Source organism: Thamnophis elegans, chromosome 3 (assembly GCF_009769535.1).
Source record: "Thamnophis elegans isolate rThaEle1 chromosome 3, rThaEle1.pri, whole genome shotgun sequence".
NCBI lineage: Eukaryota > Metazoa > Chordata > Lepidosauria > Squamata > Colubridae > Thamnophis > Thamnophis elegans.
The window spans coordinates 105,335,173-105,356,532 of record NC_045543.1 but is presented as its reverse complement, the minus strand read 5'-3'; the positions used below and the strand labels follow the sequence as shown (position 1 = coordinate 105,356,532).

General features: G+C 36.4%; 1 protein-coding gene across 2 annotated transcripts in view; it reads right to left on the bottom strand.

Annotated features, from left to right (window-relative positions):
- TTC37 (tetratricopeptide repeat domain 37) overlaps nt 1-21,360 on the bottom strand; it is a 48,758-nt gene that overhangs the window by 22,813 nt on the left and 4,585 nt on the right. For both annotated transcript variants that reach the window (XM_032213252.1, XM_032213253.1), the window contains exons 5-27: nt 20,765-20,840; nt 19,118-19,258; nt 17,982-18,080; nt 17,792-17,900; nt 16,521-16,661; nt 16,045-16,146; nt 15,410-15,549; nt 13,415-13,501; nt 13,219-13,322; nt 13,020-13,146; nt 12,035-12,214; nt 10,403-10,527; nt 9,108-9,361; nt 8,482-8,584; nt 7,648-7,824; nt 6,687-6,831; nt 5,875-5,953; nt 5,715-5,776; nt 5,571-5,627; nt 3,465-3,533; nt 2,835-2,909; nt 2,245-2,386; nt 1,120-1,213 (exon numbers count right to left, since the gene is read on the bottom strand). In XM_032213252.1, coding sequence (XP_032069143.1) covers nt 1,120-1,213; nt 2,245-2,386; nt 2,835-2,909; nt 3,465-3,533; nt 5,571-5,627; nt 5,715-5,776; nt 5,875-5,953; nt 6,687-6,831; nt 7,648-7,824; nt 8,482-8,584; nt 9,108-9,361; nt 10,403-10,527; nt 12,035-12,214; nt 13,020-13,146; nt 13,219-13,322; nt 13,415-13,501; nt 15,410-15,549; nt 16,045-16,146; nt 16,521-16,661; nt 17,792-17,900; nt 17,982-18,080; nt 19,118-19,258; nt 20,765-20,840 — 2,688 coding nt within the window. The remainder of the gene's footprint in view (nt 1-1,119; nt 1,214-2,244; nt 2,387-2,834; nt 2,910-3,464; nt 3,534-5,570; nt 5,628-5,714; nt 5,777-5,874; nt 5,954-6,686; nt 6,832-7,647; nt 7,825-8,481; nt 8,585-9,107; nt 9,362-10,402; nt 10,528-12,034; nt 12,215-13,019; nt 13,147-13,218; nt 13,323-13,414; nt 13,502-15,409; nt 15,550-16,044; nt 16,147-16,520; nt 16,662-17,791; nt 17,901-17,981; nt 18,081-19,117; nt 19,259-20,764; nt 20,841-21,360) is intronic.

Below are 21,360 nucleotides of genomic sequence, written 5' to 3'. Positions count from 1 at the left end.
GTTTGAATAGCAAAAGACAATAAATACAGTTATAGTGATTGGAAACTTTCAATGGACATTTTTGCTGAAAATAAAAAAAATGAACTTGTGATTTATAGGTTGGATAATTAGGAAAAGTAGACTACAGAAAGAAGGAAATTCTGTGGAAACCTTAGAGAGGGTAAAATATAAATACATTTGTAACTGCGGTGAGAAGAACAGAAGCTGCTTCTCTATAATTTTTTCCTTTCTTTCTATTTCTTGGTACAGTTTTAAAACATATTTATTACTTTTCTTTACTTTCCTTACAAAATCATTCTGTAAGACTTAACAAAAACATGTGAGCCATTTTGTGAAGTGTTTAAAAACTTATGCTTCGAACAGTAGAAGTTACATGAGGAAGTTTAGCTAACAAGTGTAGTTATTTTAATCTTTTTTCTACTTGTATTGCTTTTTTAACTTTCAAGATAGAATTTAATACAACAGGAAAAACATTTAAACTTAACTATATTATTTTTGTCAAACAGAAGCAAATGAACATGATCTAATTTGCCTTTCAATTCTTTAATGGAATTTTCTAACATCTAAACATCTTTCAGTGACATATGGCTACATTGCTACTATGTCAGACCAATCAAAATTATTTTAATTTTAATATATTTCTGGCATATACTGTATGTTGTATTTGCTGGAGAAAACATTGAACTGAAGCTGCCACTGATACTTCAAAATGTGTATTTATGTGTATTTTTTCTTTTTGGCGTAAGGAATAGAGAAATGCACCATAGTGAGAAGTAGAGGAAAGGAAGAGGGAGAAGTAAGGAGGGAGGAAGAGGGGAATGTAAGGAGGATGAGAGGGGAAGGAGGGTGAGGAAGGCGAGAAAGGAAGATAGGAGGGGAAAGGGAAGTAGGAGGGGTGATCGTTGGAGGGAGAAAGGAAAGTTGGAGGGGGAGAAGAAGGGGTGTATGAAAGCGATAGGTTGGGTTTATGAGTTGTGTTTAGGTTGGGGTTTTTTTTTTTTTCTTACTATTATATTATTATTATTGCAAATATCCAGTATATAAGTGAATGTACAAAATTGAAAATGAAAATGAATAAAACATTTAATTAAAAAAAAAAAGTGTATTTAAGAAGGTTACCTTTGATACGTATCTGCTGCCTGTTTTTTCAGCTGAAGATATTCATTCAAATAACCAAGCATTGTGAAAGCACATGCATCATTCTGGATTCTTTCTGGAGGGAAAAGTGCAAAAGAAAATAAGAAAATAGGGAAGTGTACAAAAACAATCTGAAATTTAGATTCCTAAAACAGGCTACTGGAACCATTTACAGAACTGAAAAGGAAATATTTCTGATAAACTATACTTATTCCATCATCTGTGGGTTAATGTACAAATGATAGGTGATTACCTCAGATACAACTATTTTCAAGAGTGCACATTTAAATCTTATTCTACACATTATCCTTTGCCATAGAACAGTTACTATCACAGGATATTTGGCAATTACATAGTCAGTACTAATAAGCTTCCCAATAGCTGTGGAGGGTACCAGACTGGGGAAGGTTATGTTGTATCTCCGAGTCTGAGTTTTACTTTTAGTGTGTTTGTAAAAGGAGTAAGGGAGAAAAGGGAAAGAAAGAGAAAAGAAAAGATGTATAACTCTTCTAGGTTTAGGCTATACAATGTAGGAGCATCTCCGCTGGCTTGTTGCCTTGTTCCCAATGGTGGCCAGCCTAAGTCTCTGGGATTTTTAAAGACACACCAAAAATGTAGCAGTCCTTCTCTGCTTCTCTTGTCTCTGGAACGTAAATGTATACTGGAGAAGTTCACTGCGGTTCTACTAAACAGTCATTGCTAAGGATAAATTATAAATTGATTCTACATGAAGCCACAATGAACTTGAAACTCACTGAAAGTTGCCCCAAACATGCTTTCTCTTTTCTGTTCCAAGCCTCACAATAATCACTGGATTCCACTTTGACCAATCTAATTAAAACCATCTAGTATTTTAAATGTAGGATGGAGAGAGCCAGTTTGGTGTAGTGGTTAAAGGGCTGGCTTAGAAGCCAGGAGACTGAGTTCTAATCCTACTTTAGATATGAAAGCCACCTGGTTGACTTTGGGCCTATGTCTTTTTCTCTTAGCCCAACTCACCTCACAGGGTTGTTGTTGTGGAAAAATAGAAAGAAGGGATGAGTACTATACACCTTGAGTTGTATAGAATACAGGAGGGATTAAAATAAATCTTTTTTAAAAAGTTACCTGTATATTTAGTTAAAGCAACTTGTGCTGTTGGAATAGCATTCATCTGAAGGATGTTGTACTTATATAGCTCAGTATTTCTGTTGGTTTTATCTTGTAAGGTTGAGCACACCCAGTAGGCATAGCCTTTTGCACCTTCCGTCTGTTGGAGAAGAACTGGAATTAACAACTGCTCAATTAGGAAATCATTTTATTGTTATCCTGTATCCCCGAAAATAAGCCCTCCCGGGAGAATAAGCCCAATTGGGCTTTTGAACACATGTGCTAAAATAAGGCCTCCCCCGACAATAAGTCCTTCCTGAAAATATTGCAAGACAGCAGCAGCCATGAGGTGACCAAATTCACCGCCTCCTGCACCTCAAAAATAATAAGACTTCCCCGAAGAGAAGCGCTTATTTTGGGGGGGGGTGTCAAAGGAAAATAAGACACTGTCTTATTTTCAGGAAAACACGGTACTTAAGCACATGCCCAGGAATTAGGCATCTGGTTGATTTAGCTAACATCACAAATATACTGAGGGAACAGACTGAATTGAAATTACAGCTCTGCTTCAGGACTGCCATAGAATATGTCTGATTAAAGCACCTTACATGCATACTGAGTTCAGTGGTGTGTCTGAAGAGATCCATTGTTTCATAGCTACCAACAGTTTCTGCAACAAAGGCCTACCAAGAGAAAAAGATAAAATTGAAACCTCAAATCTATCTGCGTTGACCTGCCACAAGCATAGCCTGCTTATTTCTCTCCACAAGTTGATTAACAGGAAGTTAAAAATCAGGTACAGCAAAACGTTATTTGAATCTAGCTAGTTTCATTTACATCTGCAGAATAACAACTCCAATCTTAGTAAATGCTTCCACAGTGTCTGAAAAAATAACCATAGGCCTTAAATGCCGTATCATAAACTGAAAATACCACTAAATGTAGTCATTGCTGAAGGTGCAGCATGTAAAAATCAACCACTCCTAGAAAAGAAACTATCTTGAATTTGAATGAAAAATGTTCTATATTAAATTTAAAGATACAGCAGTTTCTCTCCATCTCTTTTGCTAACTACCACTCAACCAAGGTCAAATTAGGGGTAAACCAAGGCTTATATACTTTAAGTAACTTGTTATATTGGCAATTTGATTCTTAATAGGAATGGTATTAAACATGTGCTGTTTAAATCCTAATCATGTTGCTACATAAATATAAATTTGAAAGAGATTAGACTCTACCTGTCCAATCCAACAGGTTAGATGGGAGGGCTCCAGAGACTGGGCTACTTTGAAAGCTTCATGCGCTTGCTGGAAGAGTTACATAAAACCAACAAAGAATTATTAAATTGGGTGAAAAGGATTAAATATGTATTAAATTATTACGAAAAGTACTATATATGTATTGGCTTATTTAATTATTTTGTACTGCCTTTATTATTATTTTTACAAATAACTCAAGGTGACAAACATCCAACACACCTTCCTTCTCTTATTTTCCCTACAAAAACAATTCTGTGAGGTGGGCTGGGCTGAGAGGCAATGTCTGGCCCAAGGTCACCCAGCTGGTTTTCATGGCTCAGACGGGACTTGAACTCAGGGTCTCTCACTTTCTAGCCCGTTGCCTTAACCACTAAACCAAACTGTATATGCATGATTTTTCTACTCCTAGGCTTCATCCAAACTTTCATGGCTGCCATACCTGGATTGCAAAGTTTCAGATCAGCACTAGTTAGCAATAATTAGCAGACGCCAAGAGCTGCCATCTTCACTGGGGCAGTTGCTGCCTGCACCACCCCAGTACCCCCTCCGCTGGCTCTGCCCCACTGTCTCCTCTCTGGCCAGGCATGGCAGATGAAGCTATACCACCTGCCATGCTCATCCTGGGGCCGTGTTCTTGCTCAAAGCCTGGATCCCAGGCAAGCAGCAAAAGAAAGAGGACGGCAAACATCAGCTGGGGAGAGGGGGCAGGCTAGGTAGGGGCCGAGTGAAAGGTGGTCATAAAATGCAGAGATAGGGAGAAATAAGTGGGTGGAGGTTGTTGAAGTATAGGCAAACGTAACAGGGCGGTGGAGCCTCATTCTGCTGAAGGGAACTTGCCAGGCCTTCTTGAGGAGATGACAGTGATATGGAGCCAGAAGATTGTGCAGGACGTGTGAGGTCCTCGCCTAACAACTGCAACCAGGATTACCAGACCTACCATCACTAAGCAATGCAGTCACGTGACATTTCTGTTAACAACCACTTTGCTTAGTGATAGAAATTCCAGTTAAGAGAGAACTATCTGTATGTTCTTCTATTCTACTGTTATAAATATGTTACATACATTACTTTTGTTTTTGTTGCGGAAGCCTCTCAGCCAGGGGTGGGCTTCAAATTTTTTAGCAAGGGGTTCTCTGCCCAGTTGCTGGGTGGGCGTGGCTATGGTGGGCATGGCGTTTTTGCCCTCCCCGGGCTCCTGAGGCTTTTCTCAAGCCTTCAGGAGGGTGAAAACGGCTTCCCCAGGCTCCGGAGGCTGAAAACAGGTTTCCTGAACTTCCGCTAGGCCTGTTTCCCCCCTCCCCCCAGCACCCTGCACTTACCTGCATCCAAAATGGGCTGTGTGGGAACTCCTGGGAGGGGAGGGTTGGGTAGGGCCAGCCAGGAATGAGATTTGGGGGTTCTCCAAACTGCACAGAATCTTAGCTAGAGATTTTCCTGAACCCCTGCGAACCCCCAGCAGCCCACCCCTGCTCTCAGCCATTTCTGAGGCATGTCTGAGGAAAATTAGATCATGCAAGCGATCTAAATGCAGCAAGATGCTCAATGATTCTCTTTGTCATCAACAATTTATATATAAATCATGGTGCTAGCATCATACACCAGGAACATCCAGTTTCAAGTTTATCCTTATTCTCATGGGTCAGCATTCTCTTATGGGCAGCCATTCTCTCTTCCCCTAACCTACCTCACAAAATTATTTTGATACAATAATTCTCTAGATAAGCGAGACTGTAAAGGAAAAATAGATTAAAAATGTAAATAAATATTGGTCAGCACTCAAATTGTATATATTAATATTTAAGTGCTCCAATAAGTTATTGAGAGTGTAACATTTTGTGTTGTTTCATTACCGGTTACATGTCACCTACTTCCTTGTACTTAATTGTTTTGATGAATGTTCAGAAGCATCTATATAAACACACATTGTTGTGTAGTTTTAATTTGTCTTTGTATCCTGTTTGTCTTGTTTGTTTTTTGTATTGCCCCCTTCCCCATGTGTTTTTTTGCCGCCCTGAGTCCCCCCGGGAATAGGGCGGCATACAAGTATAATAAATACAAATACAAATACAATACACAGGCACTTACCTCTATTTTTCCACTTGTTAAATACAAAACTCCCAGATTGGTCCAGGCGACAACGTTCTAAAGAAAAGAAAAGGGTTTTCAAAAGATGAATTTAGGATGCTTGTAGTCTCCTTTAAAATAGATGCAACTATCAAGGGTACTTACAATTTGATCAGCTTGAATAGATTTAATGAATGCATGTTGTGCAAGAGCATAGTTTCCAACACCTAAAAAAAAATACAGATTTATCTGTAACACCCTCTACGATAGGTAAAACTTTAAATTGTGAAAAAAACAACAACATAGGTTTACATTAAAAACCTACCTTTGCAACAGGCTACCACACCAAGAGCATTCCAGTAGAGATGGTTTTTACTGTCTAATCGCACTGCTTTTTTCAGGCACTGGAAGAGACTGAGACCTCAGTATTGTAATTCAACACTGTGTTAATTCAAAACTCTATTGAACGTTATATACTGAAAGGGTCCCTGAAGGATTAGAGCATACACAGAGTGTGACCTAATTCAGCTTTTGTTAAATTGCTGTTGAGAGAAACTCCATTGTAACCTAACGTGTCAACTGCATAGATAACACTTCTAGGCGAATTGCCAAGCTTAGCCTAGCAAAGTAATTTCTTGTAAAAAGTAAAAAGTGGATTCTGCCAAGTAACCTTGCTTGTAACTTAAAATGTGTCTTCAGCATTCCCTAATAAAGCTCTGACTTATACGTCAGGAAATGTATTTCTTAACCCTTCTAAGATCTATTGTTTCGCAGCGCTGAGAAAAACTATGAGGTTTGCGTAATATGAAATTATGTTTCTATATAGCAGTAATGTTCTGTACAAGCTGTGTGAGCTACAAGATTTTTGGAAAAGGTTTTTTTTTTGCATGCGCCTGTTTTTCTCTCTGCCTGCTCTGTTAAGGTAGGAGACAAAAAGGCCGTCCAGTCTTTTTGTTTTTTGCAGAAAATAAAAACTGATTATCAGTAGCCTCGTGTTCAGAGTTTCACTGAATCTCTGAAATTTCTGAGCTGAATTAAAAAACCTTACAATACTATACTAAGGAACCTAGTACTCTATAGCTTGGAGATGCTACAAAACAATAGGCTTAATATTGTATATTGTATTTGAGAAATTACCTGTACTGATCTCTCTAAAAGTTCATTGATTTCATTTTGGTTACTGTCGGTGGCTGTAAGATGCTGCACTTGGTTATAATAATTTATTCCAAGATCACACCATGTATTTGGTGAAGACATCAGTTTCAGTCCTCGGCCATAACATCTGCAGAAACATGGATCGTCCAATGAACAGAATTACTTGTATTAGCAAAACTGATGGAAATGGAATTAAATACTTAAGTGTGCTTTTAATGATTGTTACAAAACTTCCCTATCCAATAGCAACACTGCTCAATGCAAACAAGTAGACATTAAGAAATCTGAATAGATCTTAGTCATGTGGCAATATTGGTGCAATGAAATAGGGGCCATTTTGCAATCATACATTCATTTCTAATAAAATCAGAGTGTAACCAATTCAATTCAAACATGCATTTCTTTTCCCAACTAGATGTGTACCACTTTACTTTCTCGTATTCCATGATTATTATTTTTTCTCCAATGTCCCTGATTACAGTTATACTGGTTATTGGCCATATTCATTCTTAACCCTTAAGATTTTTAACGATTTGGCATAACAATTATTGTTCCATTCTTCAAAGTTATTTATTAAATTTATAATCCACCATTCTGCTTAATTACGCACTCGAGGAGCTTACAACAATTAAAAGAAATGCAAAAAACCCTGTAATAAAATCAATGAAGTTACAGCAAACAGTTCATTGTTAATTAATAATCTCTTAATAAATAAGATGCACTTTTGCCACTTCCTAAATATTAAGAGTCAGGAAGGCAAAAACAACTCCCAAGGGAAAGCATTCTATAATCTGGAAAGTCCTTTCCTATATGCCATATATTTCCACTTCTGGAAATCTTCATTGGGCCTCCCCTGTTGATTGAAATGCCTGGGCAGGTTCAGAGGAGAATAAGCAATCACTCAAACACACTCACACTTGTAGGTTTGTATAAGGTCCATTACCTTCCACCAAGACTGAGCAGATCACTTTTTTGGAGCACACATTTCTCCATGTTCTGGCCAAAAAGGAAACCTGAAACTTTCACATTCACTTTGGATGGTGAAATAACACATACACAATTACAGGCATCTCCAAGCAACTTCCAAAGGCAGGATACTTCTGGACGATATTTTGCTGCCCTGAAAGAAAAAAATGCAAACAAGGTCATAAAGCTACAACCTACTTATCAACATGTGGTCATCTGGAGACTAAGTATATATTGTCTCATAAGGAGAGGCCAAAGTCAAGAGAACCATGGTCATGTTCATTAATACCACAGTGCAATAATGTATTGATTAGTCAATTGAATATTAAGAATATACATCAGAAAGTGGGTCATGATTCAGAATGGCCATGAGTTTCTAGTAGTTAATTTGATTAAAAACCAACAGTTTAAATCCAGAGTTTTTATTCTGTTAGAGCAGGGGTGTCAAACTCGCATTGTCATGTGACGTAGGGGAACGTCACATGACAGGGGGACTTTTCCCCATTTTGCTAAACAGGACATGGGTGTGGCCAGCACGTGATGCATCCAGCCTATGAGCTTGACAGCCCTGTGTTAGAGGGAAGATCTAAGCAAGTAACAGAGCTCTATTTAAATACCTCTAATCGAGTAAAGTAGCAGCAACACCTGATTGGTTCCTTCTACATTGTAGTATTATGATCCTCTGACTGAGGAAAAACTGAGTTGCAACTTATATTTGTGGGAGTTAGGGTTTATAGGCTGTGTGCCATTTACTGAAAAAGAGAATATCTTTCAAGTCAACAATGAAGAATGGCTATATAAGAATACTAACCGTGCCAAAAAATCAAGTGATTGTTCTATGTAGTCCAAAGCTTTCCCATCCAGATAGTTAGCAAGAGCAGACTTTGCCATCATGAGATAACACTCTCCCAAACCTGTTTTATTTTATTTTTTTAAAAAAATGTTAAGGTGTAATAATATTACAAGCAAACATACGTTAAGCACAAGGTATCAAATGCCAGAAAATATTTGATATGGCTTTTAACTAAAATAAAATTTGGGGATGCATAGGAACAGAAATGTGACAATCAATAATTAAATGCACAAAATAAATTGAGGAGGGAAATATCTTCAACATTTTACATTTGAAGTATAGAACTAGAAAAAGGGAATTGTTATTTTAGGGAGTCAGAGTTAAATGAAACATTTAGGAAGTGATTTTACCAGCAATTTACTCATTTCCCACGTTTAGATGACTCAACAGTTCCTTGCATAATTAAGACAATTAAATTTCAAGAACCAAACAGCTATTCCTGCAATATTTGAAAAGTCACATATTTTATTAAATTTAGAAATGGCTAGAGACAAGGAATGGAGGCAGTGAAATATGTTGAGTGGGAAATTATACTGAAATAACAGCTTAGCAATAAATATATTGCACATAAAATATATAATTACCTTTCAGTGCAGGGACATAATCTTTTGATTTCTCCAAAATATGTTGATATTCTGCAATAGCCTCTTTATATTTTCCAAGAATTTGCTCAATTGCAGCAGCCTTATAAATACTATATATGGACTTGGGGTTGAGTTCTCTTGCCTTTCGGAATGACTTCAGGGCTGTTGTGTAGCCTCCTCGACTCAGATAGGCCTCTCCTAGAGCTTCCCAACAATTGGGGTCCTTTGGATCTGCTCGCAGAGCTGCCTGCAAACTAGACACATTGAAAACCCAGTAATGGGTTCATAAGCAACCTTCTATTCAAGTTTTTTTAAAAAAAAAAAGTTTTATGTACAACATTCCATACTGAGACTCTGCTAAAGGCAAATGAAGCACCAAATAAAAATTCCCACATTTGCAACAATGCTACATGATATTTAAAAACTATTTATAGACCATTTGTTGAGGCAACACCAAAACCTATTATGGTATCTCTGCTAAAACTAACCAAGAATACTGATTATTTTGGCTAACCAGTTAATTTTTATAATAATAATAAAAAATCAGCATCATGATGAGGGTACTTGGTCAGTATAAACTTCTTTATAACAAACAGACAATTCTGAACTGTAAACACTTAAATCTAGTAATAATGAAAAGAATATATAAAATATATTAAAAATAAAAGAATAAAATAAAAAGAATGTATTTCCAATATTCTTTTTTTAAAAAAACTTCAAAGTATCACACTTTTACCTTAACAAACACTCTGGGATTTAGATTATGCAATTACCCAAAGAGATAGCAATAGGTTGCTGTTGGTAAACTATAGGATGACTTGGTTGCTTCTGCAATGCCATGCTAAATTTTATTACAAAATACAAGTATACTAATATCTAGACGAACTCTCTGGGAGAGGATAAGCATTTTCTCAGTGCCTAGATCAGGGCTGTTAAACTCGCGGCCCGCAGGTCGGATGGCCACACCCACGCCTGGTTTAGCAAAGGGGGAAAAAGTTGCCATATGTCACGTGATGACGCTGTGATGACACGAGTTTGACACCCCTGGTCTAGATGAATTATTCCATAATATTCCATTAGTGTAAGACAAAGATGCGCAATGTTTTATGCAAAAGGAAAGACTTATAATGATTACATCCCAGACCAAATACCAACATTCACAGAGGGAAAAGAGGGTTTGTCTTCTTTCTTTTTTTTTAAAATAAAATAAAGAAATATGTATAGACATCATCCGCCTACCAGCTAAGCTTGCCTTCTGCATAAAATAATGAAATGCAATTTGTAAGATGTCTTACTCTGCCACTGCTTGTGAATGTTGTCCCACTTTTAGATAATAAAGTCCTCGGCGAAGCCAGGCCCATTTTGCTCTCCCAGCACTTGCTTGTTCTGTTACCTCTGTCAAGATTGCGAGGGCAGTTTCCTAACACAGAAAGAAGCAAAATATTAGGGAAGATTTGTTATAGGGCAGATAATTGAGAAAAACTAGAACAAAGGTAAGATCAGCATTCTCAGAGTACTTTTTACATTTCCTACTGTAGAATTAAAAGCAAATACTAGAAGATTTCCTGTGAGAACTGCACACAGCTTCAGCCTATCTAGAAGCTACACTGTACTCCTCTAAACAGGAAGAAAGGCTGACTTTAATTTCAAACCAATGCTAAAAATATTGCTAAATTCAAAAGTGCTAGCATTTTCCAACAATGGGCCATAGTAATTCATTGCTACATTCATTCCTATTATGTATTCATAATTACAAACCCATATGCCACGTTGCAGAGAATATGCCAACAGCAACCACAATTTGGCTAAGAAAATAAACTTGGCTTTTCCAGTTTTTGTCAAATTGTTATAATATCTAAGTGGAATTACTATGCCTTCCATTGCTATCAAAATTTTGATGTGTAAAAACAGTCATCCAGTCAGCTCCCTCTATTGGTTGAAAAATAACAAAATGCCAAGTAAAAGAAGGAAAAAAACCCCTAAATCTTATTGTCTATTTCAACTTTGATTTAATAGCAGCAACATAATGGAAAGGTCAGATTTCACACAAAGAACCTCTCCCAAAAATAGCCAGCTTTTCTATAAATTATTCATAGCTACTATCTAAGCTATATTAATATATATTAAATAGTACTTAAATCCTGAGCAGGAACAAATTTAGAGTAAAGGAGTAAAGGAATCAAATGGGATAGCAAAATCAGTCTGGGTGATTGAAAGTGTGATACAGCCTACTCAGGGCCTTATTACTGCATCTGAAAGACAGAGGAACAAACACAGAGAAGTGTAGGAAGTGCCTACTGTATTCATTTGTGTCTTGGATATTTCTGATTGTCGTGTCCAATATCTATACAAGGTAGTCCTCAACTTATGATCATAATTGACCCTAAAATTTCTGTTGTTAAGTGAAACATTTGTTAAGTGAGTTTTGCCCCATTTTATGTCTTTTCTTGTCTCAGTTTTAAGAGAATTACTGCAGTTAATAACTCTGGATTCCCCATTGACTTTGCTTGTTAGGTGGTCACAAAAAGTGATCACATGACCTTGGGCACAGCAAAGGTCATAAATATGAACTAATTGCCAAGCATCTCAATTTTGATCACATGATTATGGGGATGCTGCAAAGGTTGTAACTGTGATAAAGGGCCCAAGGTCACTTTTTTCAGTGTTGCTGTAACTGAAAAGTCACTAAATGAAATGTTGTAAATTGAGGACTACCTGTATTCTGAAATAACCTAAACTTGTGGGAAACATTTGGGGATGAGGAGAAGTAACCTGGAAGCTCTAAAATAAATTTCTCTATTTATAAATGTTGTAATTCCCCATCATAAGATACTTAAATATTTTTGAAACCTTGTTTTTATATAGACTACATATAGCACTTTTGATTACTGATACATTAGAAAGTACACATAAGATATATACTCTACCAAGTCTCCAAGTTCAGTGCTCAAGTCCACTACTGCTGCTCCAGTAACGCCATCTGTTTTATCTCTTTCAAAAGCCTTTTTATAGCAGCCAAGAGCTCTTTTTTTATCTCCAGCTACATCTCTGTAATATTGACCTAAATAATGGAAAGCCTCTCCCAGGAAATTGTCCAGTTTTGCTGCCTATTAAACAAATATCAGAATATTTCCATTCATTATTTGCATCTGCACTAAAGCAGTTATGATGTATACAGTAAGAATAAAAAATATGTCGAGCGGTTGCTTCCTAAAGCATCAATTTTATCATAGGCATTATAACACCTTTGTTAAAACTCTACATCTTCAGAACCAAGAGTTTTACTCCAAAGCCAAATGTGTTTACAGTACACAATTGACAACTAGTTTATCCCTCTTTACCAGGTTCAAAACTGGATGAGATATATTAACAAAAAAAAAAAAAATCCCACTTGTATTAGTCCTGGGATTCTTGCATTGTACCGTCATTCCCAGAGGTGGGTTGCTGCCGGCATTTCTGCCGGTTCGGTGTGCGCACAATTTTGCGCATGTGCTCTTGCTTCACTTGCGTACATGTGCACAGTTGCCTATTAATAGGTCTGCGCATACGCAGAACATTAAAAATGGGGGGGGGGAACATGTTGCCCCAACTGGGAAACTGGTTTGGAGGCGTGGCAGGCCTGGATCACTGCCAGTTCCGGCGACCCAGGCCAGCAAACCACTATTGGTTCGTCTGAACTGGTCCAAACCAGTAGGAAACTACCTCTGGTTCTTCCAGTGAAGCCCTTTTCTCAAATTCCCAACCAGCTGTTGAGACCAACAAGAGAAACGAAATGGCCTCTAGTTTCTTTCCCAATGGTCTCGGTCTTCTACTGACTAATCTGTTGCTTAATCTTGCAGACAATATCCACAGATTTGGAGAAATGGAAATAATCATTAATTGTGTGAAGTAGTGAATGATCTCATATTTTACCTTCAGAAACTGAGTGAGGGCTTTTGATTTATCTTTTCTTGTCTCCTCATTCATAAACCAGTAAGTGAGGCCCAGCCAAAAATGGAACTCAGCTATTTCAGCTTCTTTTGCTATAGCTCTCTGAAAACTAAGAAAAATAATTACTTAAATATTTAGATTGTGCCTTTTCTATAGCCCGCAAGAATGAATATGAATGTACCTCATTTCTGCCTGATGATATTCCTTTTGCCTATAACATATCAATCCTTCAAGGAAGTGGGCTTCTGCCAGGTCTGGATGTGCCAATTGAAGCTCTTGCACAATCTGGTATGTAATACAATGTAAAATTCTCAGCGTTGTACACGTCGTCATGTTTAAAATAAAAAGCGGACTTACTAAAAGAGAAGCATACTAACCTTCAAAGCTTCATCAGTAAGGTCTTTCTTTAGATAGGCCTGTCCTCTAAGCGCTATAAGCTTTGGATCATTATTTTTATCCAAGATCTAGAAACCAGAAATGCAGTCAAAGTTCATAAAGTTCAGTAAACTAAAGCCGTATCGCATATTGCTATATATTAATTATGTTGCCATTGAGTCATTTTTGAATCCTAATGACCACATAGCATGACAATCTGGCTCTAATCTATTCTTTTAGGTCTTCCAATGATGTATTAATCACAAATATTAACAGTCCATACCAAATTTCTTACATAGGAACATTGGCACTCTCCAAAATACTACACTGCTTTGTGCTATGAATAAATTATACAATTTGAAAATACTATTTTCAGCAGAGTTTACATAACTTCTCAGCAAACCGCAACAAGGTTTTATCATTTTATTTACTGAATGTGTAGGAAAAAAATCACTTCCTAGCACTGGGAGCAGGGATGGGCAGTAAAGGAAGGGTAAACCAAACCCTAAGACTAAGTCACATCAGAAGAAAATTATCCACGAGCGTGTACGGAAAGATTTCTTCCCTTGTCAATGGTAAGTCTGATAGGGTCTGGAAACACTATCAATGGATATTATGATCATTAAAGTCTCCTAGCCTCTACAACAAAGTGTCAGTTCTGATCAAATGCTGCATCCCTGCCATTTACTTTTTAAAAAACTATACACTATTAATCATATGGATGCCATTTGTGGGACCTGCCATCTCCAACTTGCTCAGCCCACCAGATGTATCACCATCCAGGTCCCTTCCATCAAAACATATCTTGTTGGACCACGGAGTCACACGTTCTCTGTGGCAGTAGTTATCATGGGAGACAATGGCATTTCCCCCAGAGATCCAGGTAAATCAGGCACTCGTCTGATTAGATTTTCTCAAGATGCTAAAGACCTAAATATTTGTTTAGGCATTTGGACCAGGAGGTCGGACAACTTCTGCTATTGTTGATCTGTTTTTGTTGTGATTAGGTTTATTGTTTTAGCTGTGGATGCCATGAGTTTTATGTTACAGTTTATATTTTTAACCTTGTATACTATCTGGAATCAAGATAAATAAATAATATGTCAAAGGTATCTCATCTCACTGCCTTTTAGCATTCTGTTAGTGCATTTTGGCTATCTTCCAGAGATTCTGTTCAGGAGCCTATTTTAGGACTTGTACATAATCATTTCTCTTAAGATACCTTTGATAGAAAGAGTTGATAATAATATTAGCTTTAAAATGGCTTAACAAACAAATAGCAGTTTAAGAAAGATGCTTGAGCATGAAGAAAAAGTTGCACAGCTCCTTAAATCTGACCATCAATTAATAATTAATTAATAATTAAGTACAATAATCCTAGCAGTCTATGGTAGATGACTTCTATGAAAAGGAATATAGAGTATACTTTATAAGTCATTGCAATTTGCTAAGGTTCAGAGACTGAATTTTAAGAGATTGGCTGGCTATTCTAAGAACTCAGCAATTACTTTGGGGGAAATAAAAGTTTTACATTGTTGGTAATATGCATCAAATTCTTTTGAAGGTAAAATTCCCTTGTATTTTCTAAAGGTAGCATGGAAAATTATATTCACTATATTTATGGAATCTAATAAATGCTGATTACAACTGCAGCCCGGCGTAAGTTTTCTAACATTTTAAATACCATGCCAGATGAAAGCATATAATCATAATTTTAAAAGTTAATGTGAATTGAGGGTTTTAATTTACAAACGTATAATTCCATTTGTTTAACATGTTCAGTCCTAGGTTGACAAAATATAAGATTACAAATAAAAGTGGTACAAATTGGTTGCTTTGTGCCTCTATTCTCCCACAAAAATTAAGACCAAAGAACAATCCAGATCTAATCACAATATAGTTCCATAAACGGAAAGAGTATAATTGAGGCCCCAAATATTTTTTAAAGCTGACGCCAGATTTTATTAATGAAAGCCATTTTTAAGATGTTCACATACCTGATTGAGGGAAGATATGGCTTCATCAGCATAATTAGCACCTGGAATTTTAATGAAGGCTCTTGCTCTGAAATGTTGGGCAATATTTTTTTGTTGCTGAATGAAACTTAGGTCATTAAGTTGTTCCAGACTCTTTAAAGCTGTAAACAGGTAAAGTTTCTATATCATGATCATATATAGGCTTAAATGTTAAATAATCTTGTATTTCTAATTATGAAGATACCAGTGATAAGGCTCCATAATTTTGTGACTTAAAAACAATTTGTGTAAAATATTTACCATATTTTAAAAAATCAAGAAAAAATACTCATATATCTGAAATCTTTAATGTAACAAAACCCAATAAACCAATTCTTTTTAAAATGAAGAGTCTGAAATAATATTCACACATATACATATACATATACATATACATACATACATACATGACTTGAAAATATCTTTATTAGAATTGCTCCTGACTGCAAAATATTAAGGTAAAATTTGCAATTCATGTTTTGAATGAGTTTTGAAAGTATTGTTTTATCACTTTCAATGTTTTTTACTACTTTATTATAATAATCACTTTATTAAATGTTTTGTGACAAAGCAGTCTATATTTTTATAAATAACATTTTATATTGATCCACAATTACCTTGATTACAGGAATGAACAGCTTCTTGGTATTTATGCTTTTTCATTTGCACCTTCCCTAAATTACACCATCCTACTGGACACTGGTTGAACTGCTGCAAACCTGGCAGGAAAGTCTGATTTAAAATATCATAAATAAATAATAACAGATGGTCCTTGCCATACTCAATTCACACTCCAGAGAATTATTGCACCCAAATAATCTTGCATTTGTTGTTAAATATTAAAAAAAACCAATACAGTACTGTTGGGCAAATTGGCCATTAAATAATTTTATGATAAACAGGCTGTCATTTTAATGGACTGTAGAGGGAAAGATGGGAAACATGGCAACTATAGGTGCAGTTCAGAAAGTTTAGGCCAAATTCAATTATATCTGCCTATGAGATATGGGATATTTATAAATAGAATGAGACCCCACTCCAATTCAATCACTGGAATAGATTACTGACCCACTTTCCTTCTATTATCACTTACCTTCTGTAAGCTTTTTTTCAGCCTCGTTGTAATTTCTTTCTTGGAGGGACTGAATCCCTAAAATGATCAGAGCTGGACCACTTCTTGAATCAATATCCAAAAGTTTCTGACAACAACCGAGGGCCTCCTCAGTCAAGTTACCTAATACACACAGAGGAATTTTTATCTCATTTTTTAAAATCTGGCAATGCTAACATATACCATATAGGTTTAGGTTTAGGTTTATTAGATTTATATGCCGCCCTTCTTCCAAGGACTCAGGGCGGCGTACAACATTAAAAGAAACACATAATACAAAAGTTAAAAAAAAATAAACAGAATATCCCAAACCCAATTAAAATTGACAATGATATTTTTTTAAAAAAAGAATTCGAATTAAAATTAACAGTGATCAATAATTTGTTTTGTTTTGTTCAGGCCAGGCTGGCTTGCTGGAAAAGCCAACTTTTTAGGGCGCGTCGGAGGTCGGGGACTATACGAAGCTCTGGGGGCAGCTCATTCCAGAGGGAAGGCACTCCCACAGAGAAGGCTCTCCCCCTGGGGGTCATTAGCCGACACTGTCTGGCTGATGGCGCCCTGAGGAGGCCAACTCTGTGGGATCGCACTGGACAATGGGAGGCTACCGGTGGCAGTAGGTGGTCTCGCAGGTACCCTGGGCCTAAGCCATGGAGCGCTTTAAAGGCCATAATTAGTACCTTGAATCGCACCCAGAAGACAACCAGCAACCAGTGCAGGCCGCCTAAAAGAGGTGTAACATGGGAGCACCTGGGTGCCCCCATGATAACCCGCGCAGCTGCATTCTGGACCAGTTGAAGCTTCCGTGTGCTCTTCAAGGGCAGCCCCATGTAGAGAGGTTACAGTAGTTCAGGTGAGAAAGGACGAGGGCATGAGTGACTGTGCACAGAGCATCCCGTAGCATATAATTTACCCAGGTTTCTTCCTTCAAAAATATTCCGTTTCTAAGACATACATACAAAACTCCTTTCAGGGCCTTTCTCAGTCTCTTTAATATACACTTAGATTACAGTTAAGATGTCCTAATCCAGATCAACCTTAATTAAATTCAACCTTTCAAATCTTCAAAGGAAGTTATGTAGGATTTTTTTTACTCAAATTCATTTTGCAATCTCTTGATCAGCATAATGTAGCACAGCTGAAGATTTTCAAGATATGTGATAAGAGAACATTAATCACCACAATGGCAGGTACAAGAATAGAAAATGAACAAACTCATAAAAATTGATATAGAATTAAGAAGCTAGTCAAATTACCTGACTGAATGAAGTGTAAGCAAAGAACTTCCAGGGGATAACTCATGTTAGGATAGATAATCATCATTTCTTTAGAGGCCTTCTTCATTCTAGAAAACTCATGAGGAAACTTGTAATAGAAATAGAAAAACAATTAGAAAAATTGATAAGGGGTCAACATGCACTTTTAAGATTTCAATATTATTCTTACTTTTGACAAAGTCTGAAGGAATTCTTTGTAAAGCTTTTTGTGCTCTTCACCTGGAACTGGTTCTGAAGAATTGATTGCCTCTTCAAACGCATTAAGGAACTGAAAAAACAATGTAAGCATTGTAAGATGAAACAACAAAGCCAAAAACTAGCAAGCTTTTAACTAATGCTGGCATATTGAGACTCATATTCAGCCCTAATGAGGTTTACTTGGGCTTAATGTATCATGCAAGGCCACCCATTATTATTTTTCATTATATTCCACTATGGTGTATTCAAAATTCCAACTTAGTGTTATGTATGCCTATCATCTGAAAATTATTTAACCCTATTCCAGCACTAGTTAGGAAATAAAAATGAAAGCCAAATAATTATCAGTGGATTATTATTTGGTTTTTTTAAAGCATAAAGATACCAATGGGTGGCTAGATCTTAAAAAAGAAAGAAATGAAAAAGTTGGCAGTTATTTCCTTGCCAACCATTCCTTTTCTCAAAATAATCCACCACCACCCCTTTCCAAAATCCTTAAGGGGCAAAGCTTGAAGAAACAAAAAAAAATTAAAAAGCAAGCAGAGGAATAGTTATGTTTTATCTTCATCATTAAAATCAATTATAAAGTGGGTACAACCATTAACTATTAAATTGGCTACTAATACATTGATTAAAAACATGTCAAAACGTTAAAAATATCTCAGTTCAGGCAATATGACAGTGGACGTAGACTGGAGGTTTTACTTCCAATTGGCCAAGATATATGTCAATCAGTTTTACACAGATTAAGCAATCATCAGAATTCACCTCTTGTTTTACGTAGGCCTCCTGTTAACATCTGGGAAACAGGGACATGTACATATTTGTATGTACACGTTCATCTATCATTAGACCCTGGTCCAGGCAAGAAAACTAACAGATATCAAACACATTCCTCTGGTTTGCTTGCAGCAGTCTTTAGTCAAAGGGTTTACTAGTAAATTAGAATCCAGAACTGTTCTTATTTACAGTATTACTCAAACTGTCAATTTCCCACTACCGTAGTAAAACAAACATTTTGAATTATACTTCCAGGCGAGAACTGCATTTTTATAAAGAGTTCAAAAACAGTAAGTATTGTATCTAAGCGACAGCCCAATTGCATACCAATTGCTCTATTTCATTATCTTTAAGTTGTATGCCTTCTTCTAGCAACTGGACCAATTTCTTCCAAAGCTGATGAAGTTCAACATTATCTGCACCTCCTTCTTTTCTTATTTTTATTAGTTTGTGCCAGCTTCGTGCCACCTATCAAAAAAAGGGACAACAACATCTCAATTCAGGTCAACTGTAATCAAAGCAAGTGATTTGAAGTTAAGCAGTATTAGCCTAGTTAGTACTTGAATTAGGGACCATCTGGGAATTCCAGCAGTTGACTAAAAATGTGAAAACTGAAAGAAAAAACCTGGAAAAAGTCATTGGCAAATAACATCTGTAAAACTGCCAAGAAAATTCCAGATGTATTACAGATGTAATCACTTGGAGTTTAGCATAAGATTAAAGATAAATACTCTACAAAATACCTCCTGAATAGATTTTAATGGCAGAATTATTAGATTCTTCTCGTGATTTCTCTTTTTAATAGAAAAACTATACTATTTTGTTTCTAAAATGAAAATAAAAAAATAATTTCTTCCTTGTATGGGAACAGAAGTGATGGTTTGAGCAACTGAGATACTAACTGGGATAATGAGTAAGTTATGTGAACTCATCAAAATAGCATCAAAATAGGCTAGCAATGATGAAGAAAGCATTACAAGTTAAAAGATTATACTTGAGAAAAACTACTTTTTAAAATCCACGTCCATGTATACTTGAAAAGCAATACTTCAAACAGCAAAAAAGCACTCTAGAAGAAACTAGCATATTTCAAGGCAATGGAATAATAGAAAATTGACAATAATGGAAGCAATCAAGTGCAAATGTAGTGTGAGTTATTCACAAGCTGGCATACTAATATACCAACTCCTAAAGAACTATTTATCACAGGTGTCCTTGCAATATTTATTTCTAAAAATTATGATTCACCTAATGGCTCTCTCAATGATATATGACGACAATCTGCCTATAAATCACAAAAGTAAAATTGCTATCAAATCCTGCACTATTGACATAACATGTTTGACTCAAAATTTCTGAAATGTTTCTAATCCTAATGATGCTGTGAAAAAATCCATCGTGGACCCACAAGGTCAAAAACCCAAACTAAAATACAGTTAAAAGGGAAATTAATAAAACCAAGGGGAACCTAAAATCTGGAGGATCAGAGAAACAGCCTAGCAGAAAGCAAAACTCTGCAATTATGAAAAGGGAGTATAATATAATTTAAAACACAAACAATTTGCTACGGCTAAGCCAAACTACCACTCTAATTGGGTCTAGTAAGTAATCTAATCGTTAAGCAAACACATATAGAGTTATGGCTAGACTTGACCACGCTAGGACCCACAGAAGGCCATAGTACATGAGCAAAACACTTCCTGTCACAAATAATGCTTCAGCATCCAAGAGTAAGCTTAGTTCTAGTACCACTTCGAAGTAAATTTTAAGAGGTCTTAGGATTGATACTCACTCAAACATGTCCCCGCGTGAATACTTAAATATGCCTCATAATTTTGAGGAAACTCAAGGGATACAAAGCAAATTTTTATTTAAAAAAATCAACTAGTTTTTCCTGTATCTACCCCAAAGCAATTTTTGTAAAAGGGACCATTTACAATGAGCAAAATAAAAATGAGCAAAACTATAACTAACCTGAAGATATTGTTTATCTTTGTGATACAGCTCCACAAGCTTTTTACATACTTCACACCATTTCTGTTGATCAGTGCTTAAAAAAAATAAGATGCATTTATTAATTATTTACTTCTTAGAAAAAAATGCTTAAAGATATCCATTTTTAAGGTTAACTCCTTTGGAATTTTGCAGTCCTATCCTGTTTCCTATTCTTGATTTATATTTATCAGTTTGACTCTGTAAACCGCTTACAGAGGGCTGTAAAGCACTGTAAAGCGGTATAAAAGGCTAAGTGCTATTGCTATTTATCTAGCTTTCTGTAATCCTTTCTCAATTTTCCTTTAAGAAGTGTGGTGGCTTAGTGGTTAAGATGCTGGGCTTTTCAGATGGAAAGCCAGCAGCCCAGGTTCAAGACACAAGAACTATGTGACAGGGTGAGCTCCTGTCTTCGCCCCAGCTCCTGCCAACCTAGCAATTTGAAAGTATGCAAATGAGAGTAGATAAATAGGTACCACTTTAGTGGGAATATAACAGTGCTATGTGACAACAAGCTGGCATATGACCTTGTAAATGTCTTTGAACAGCACTGGCTCAATGGCCTTGAAACAGAGATG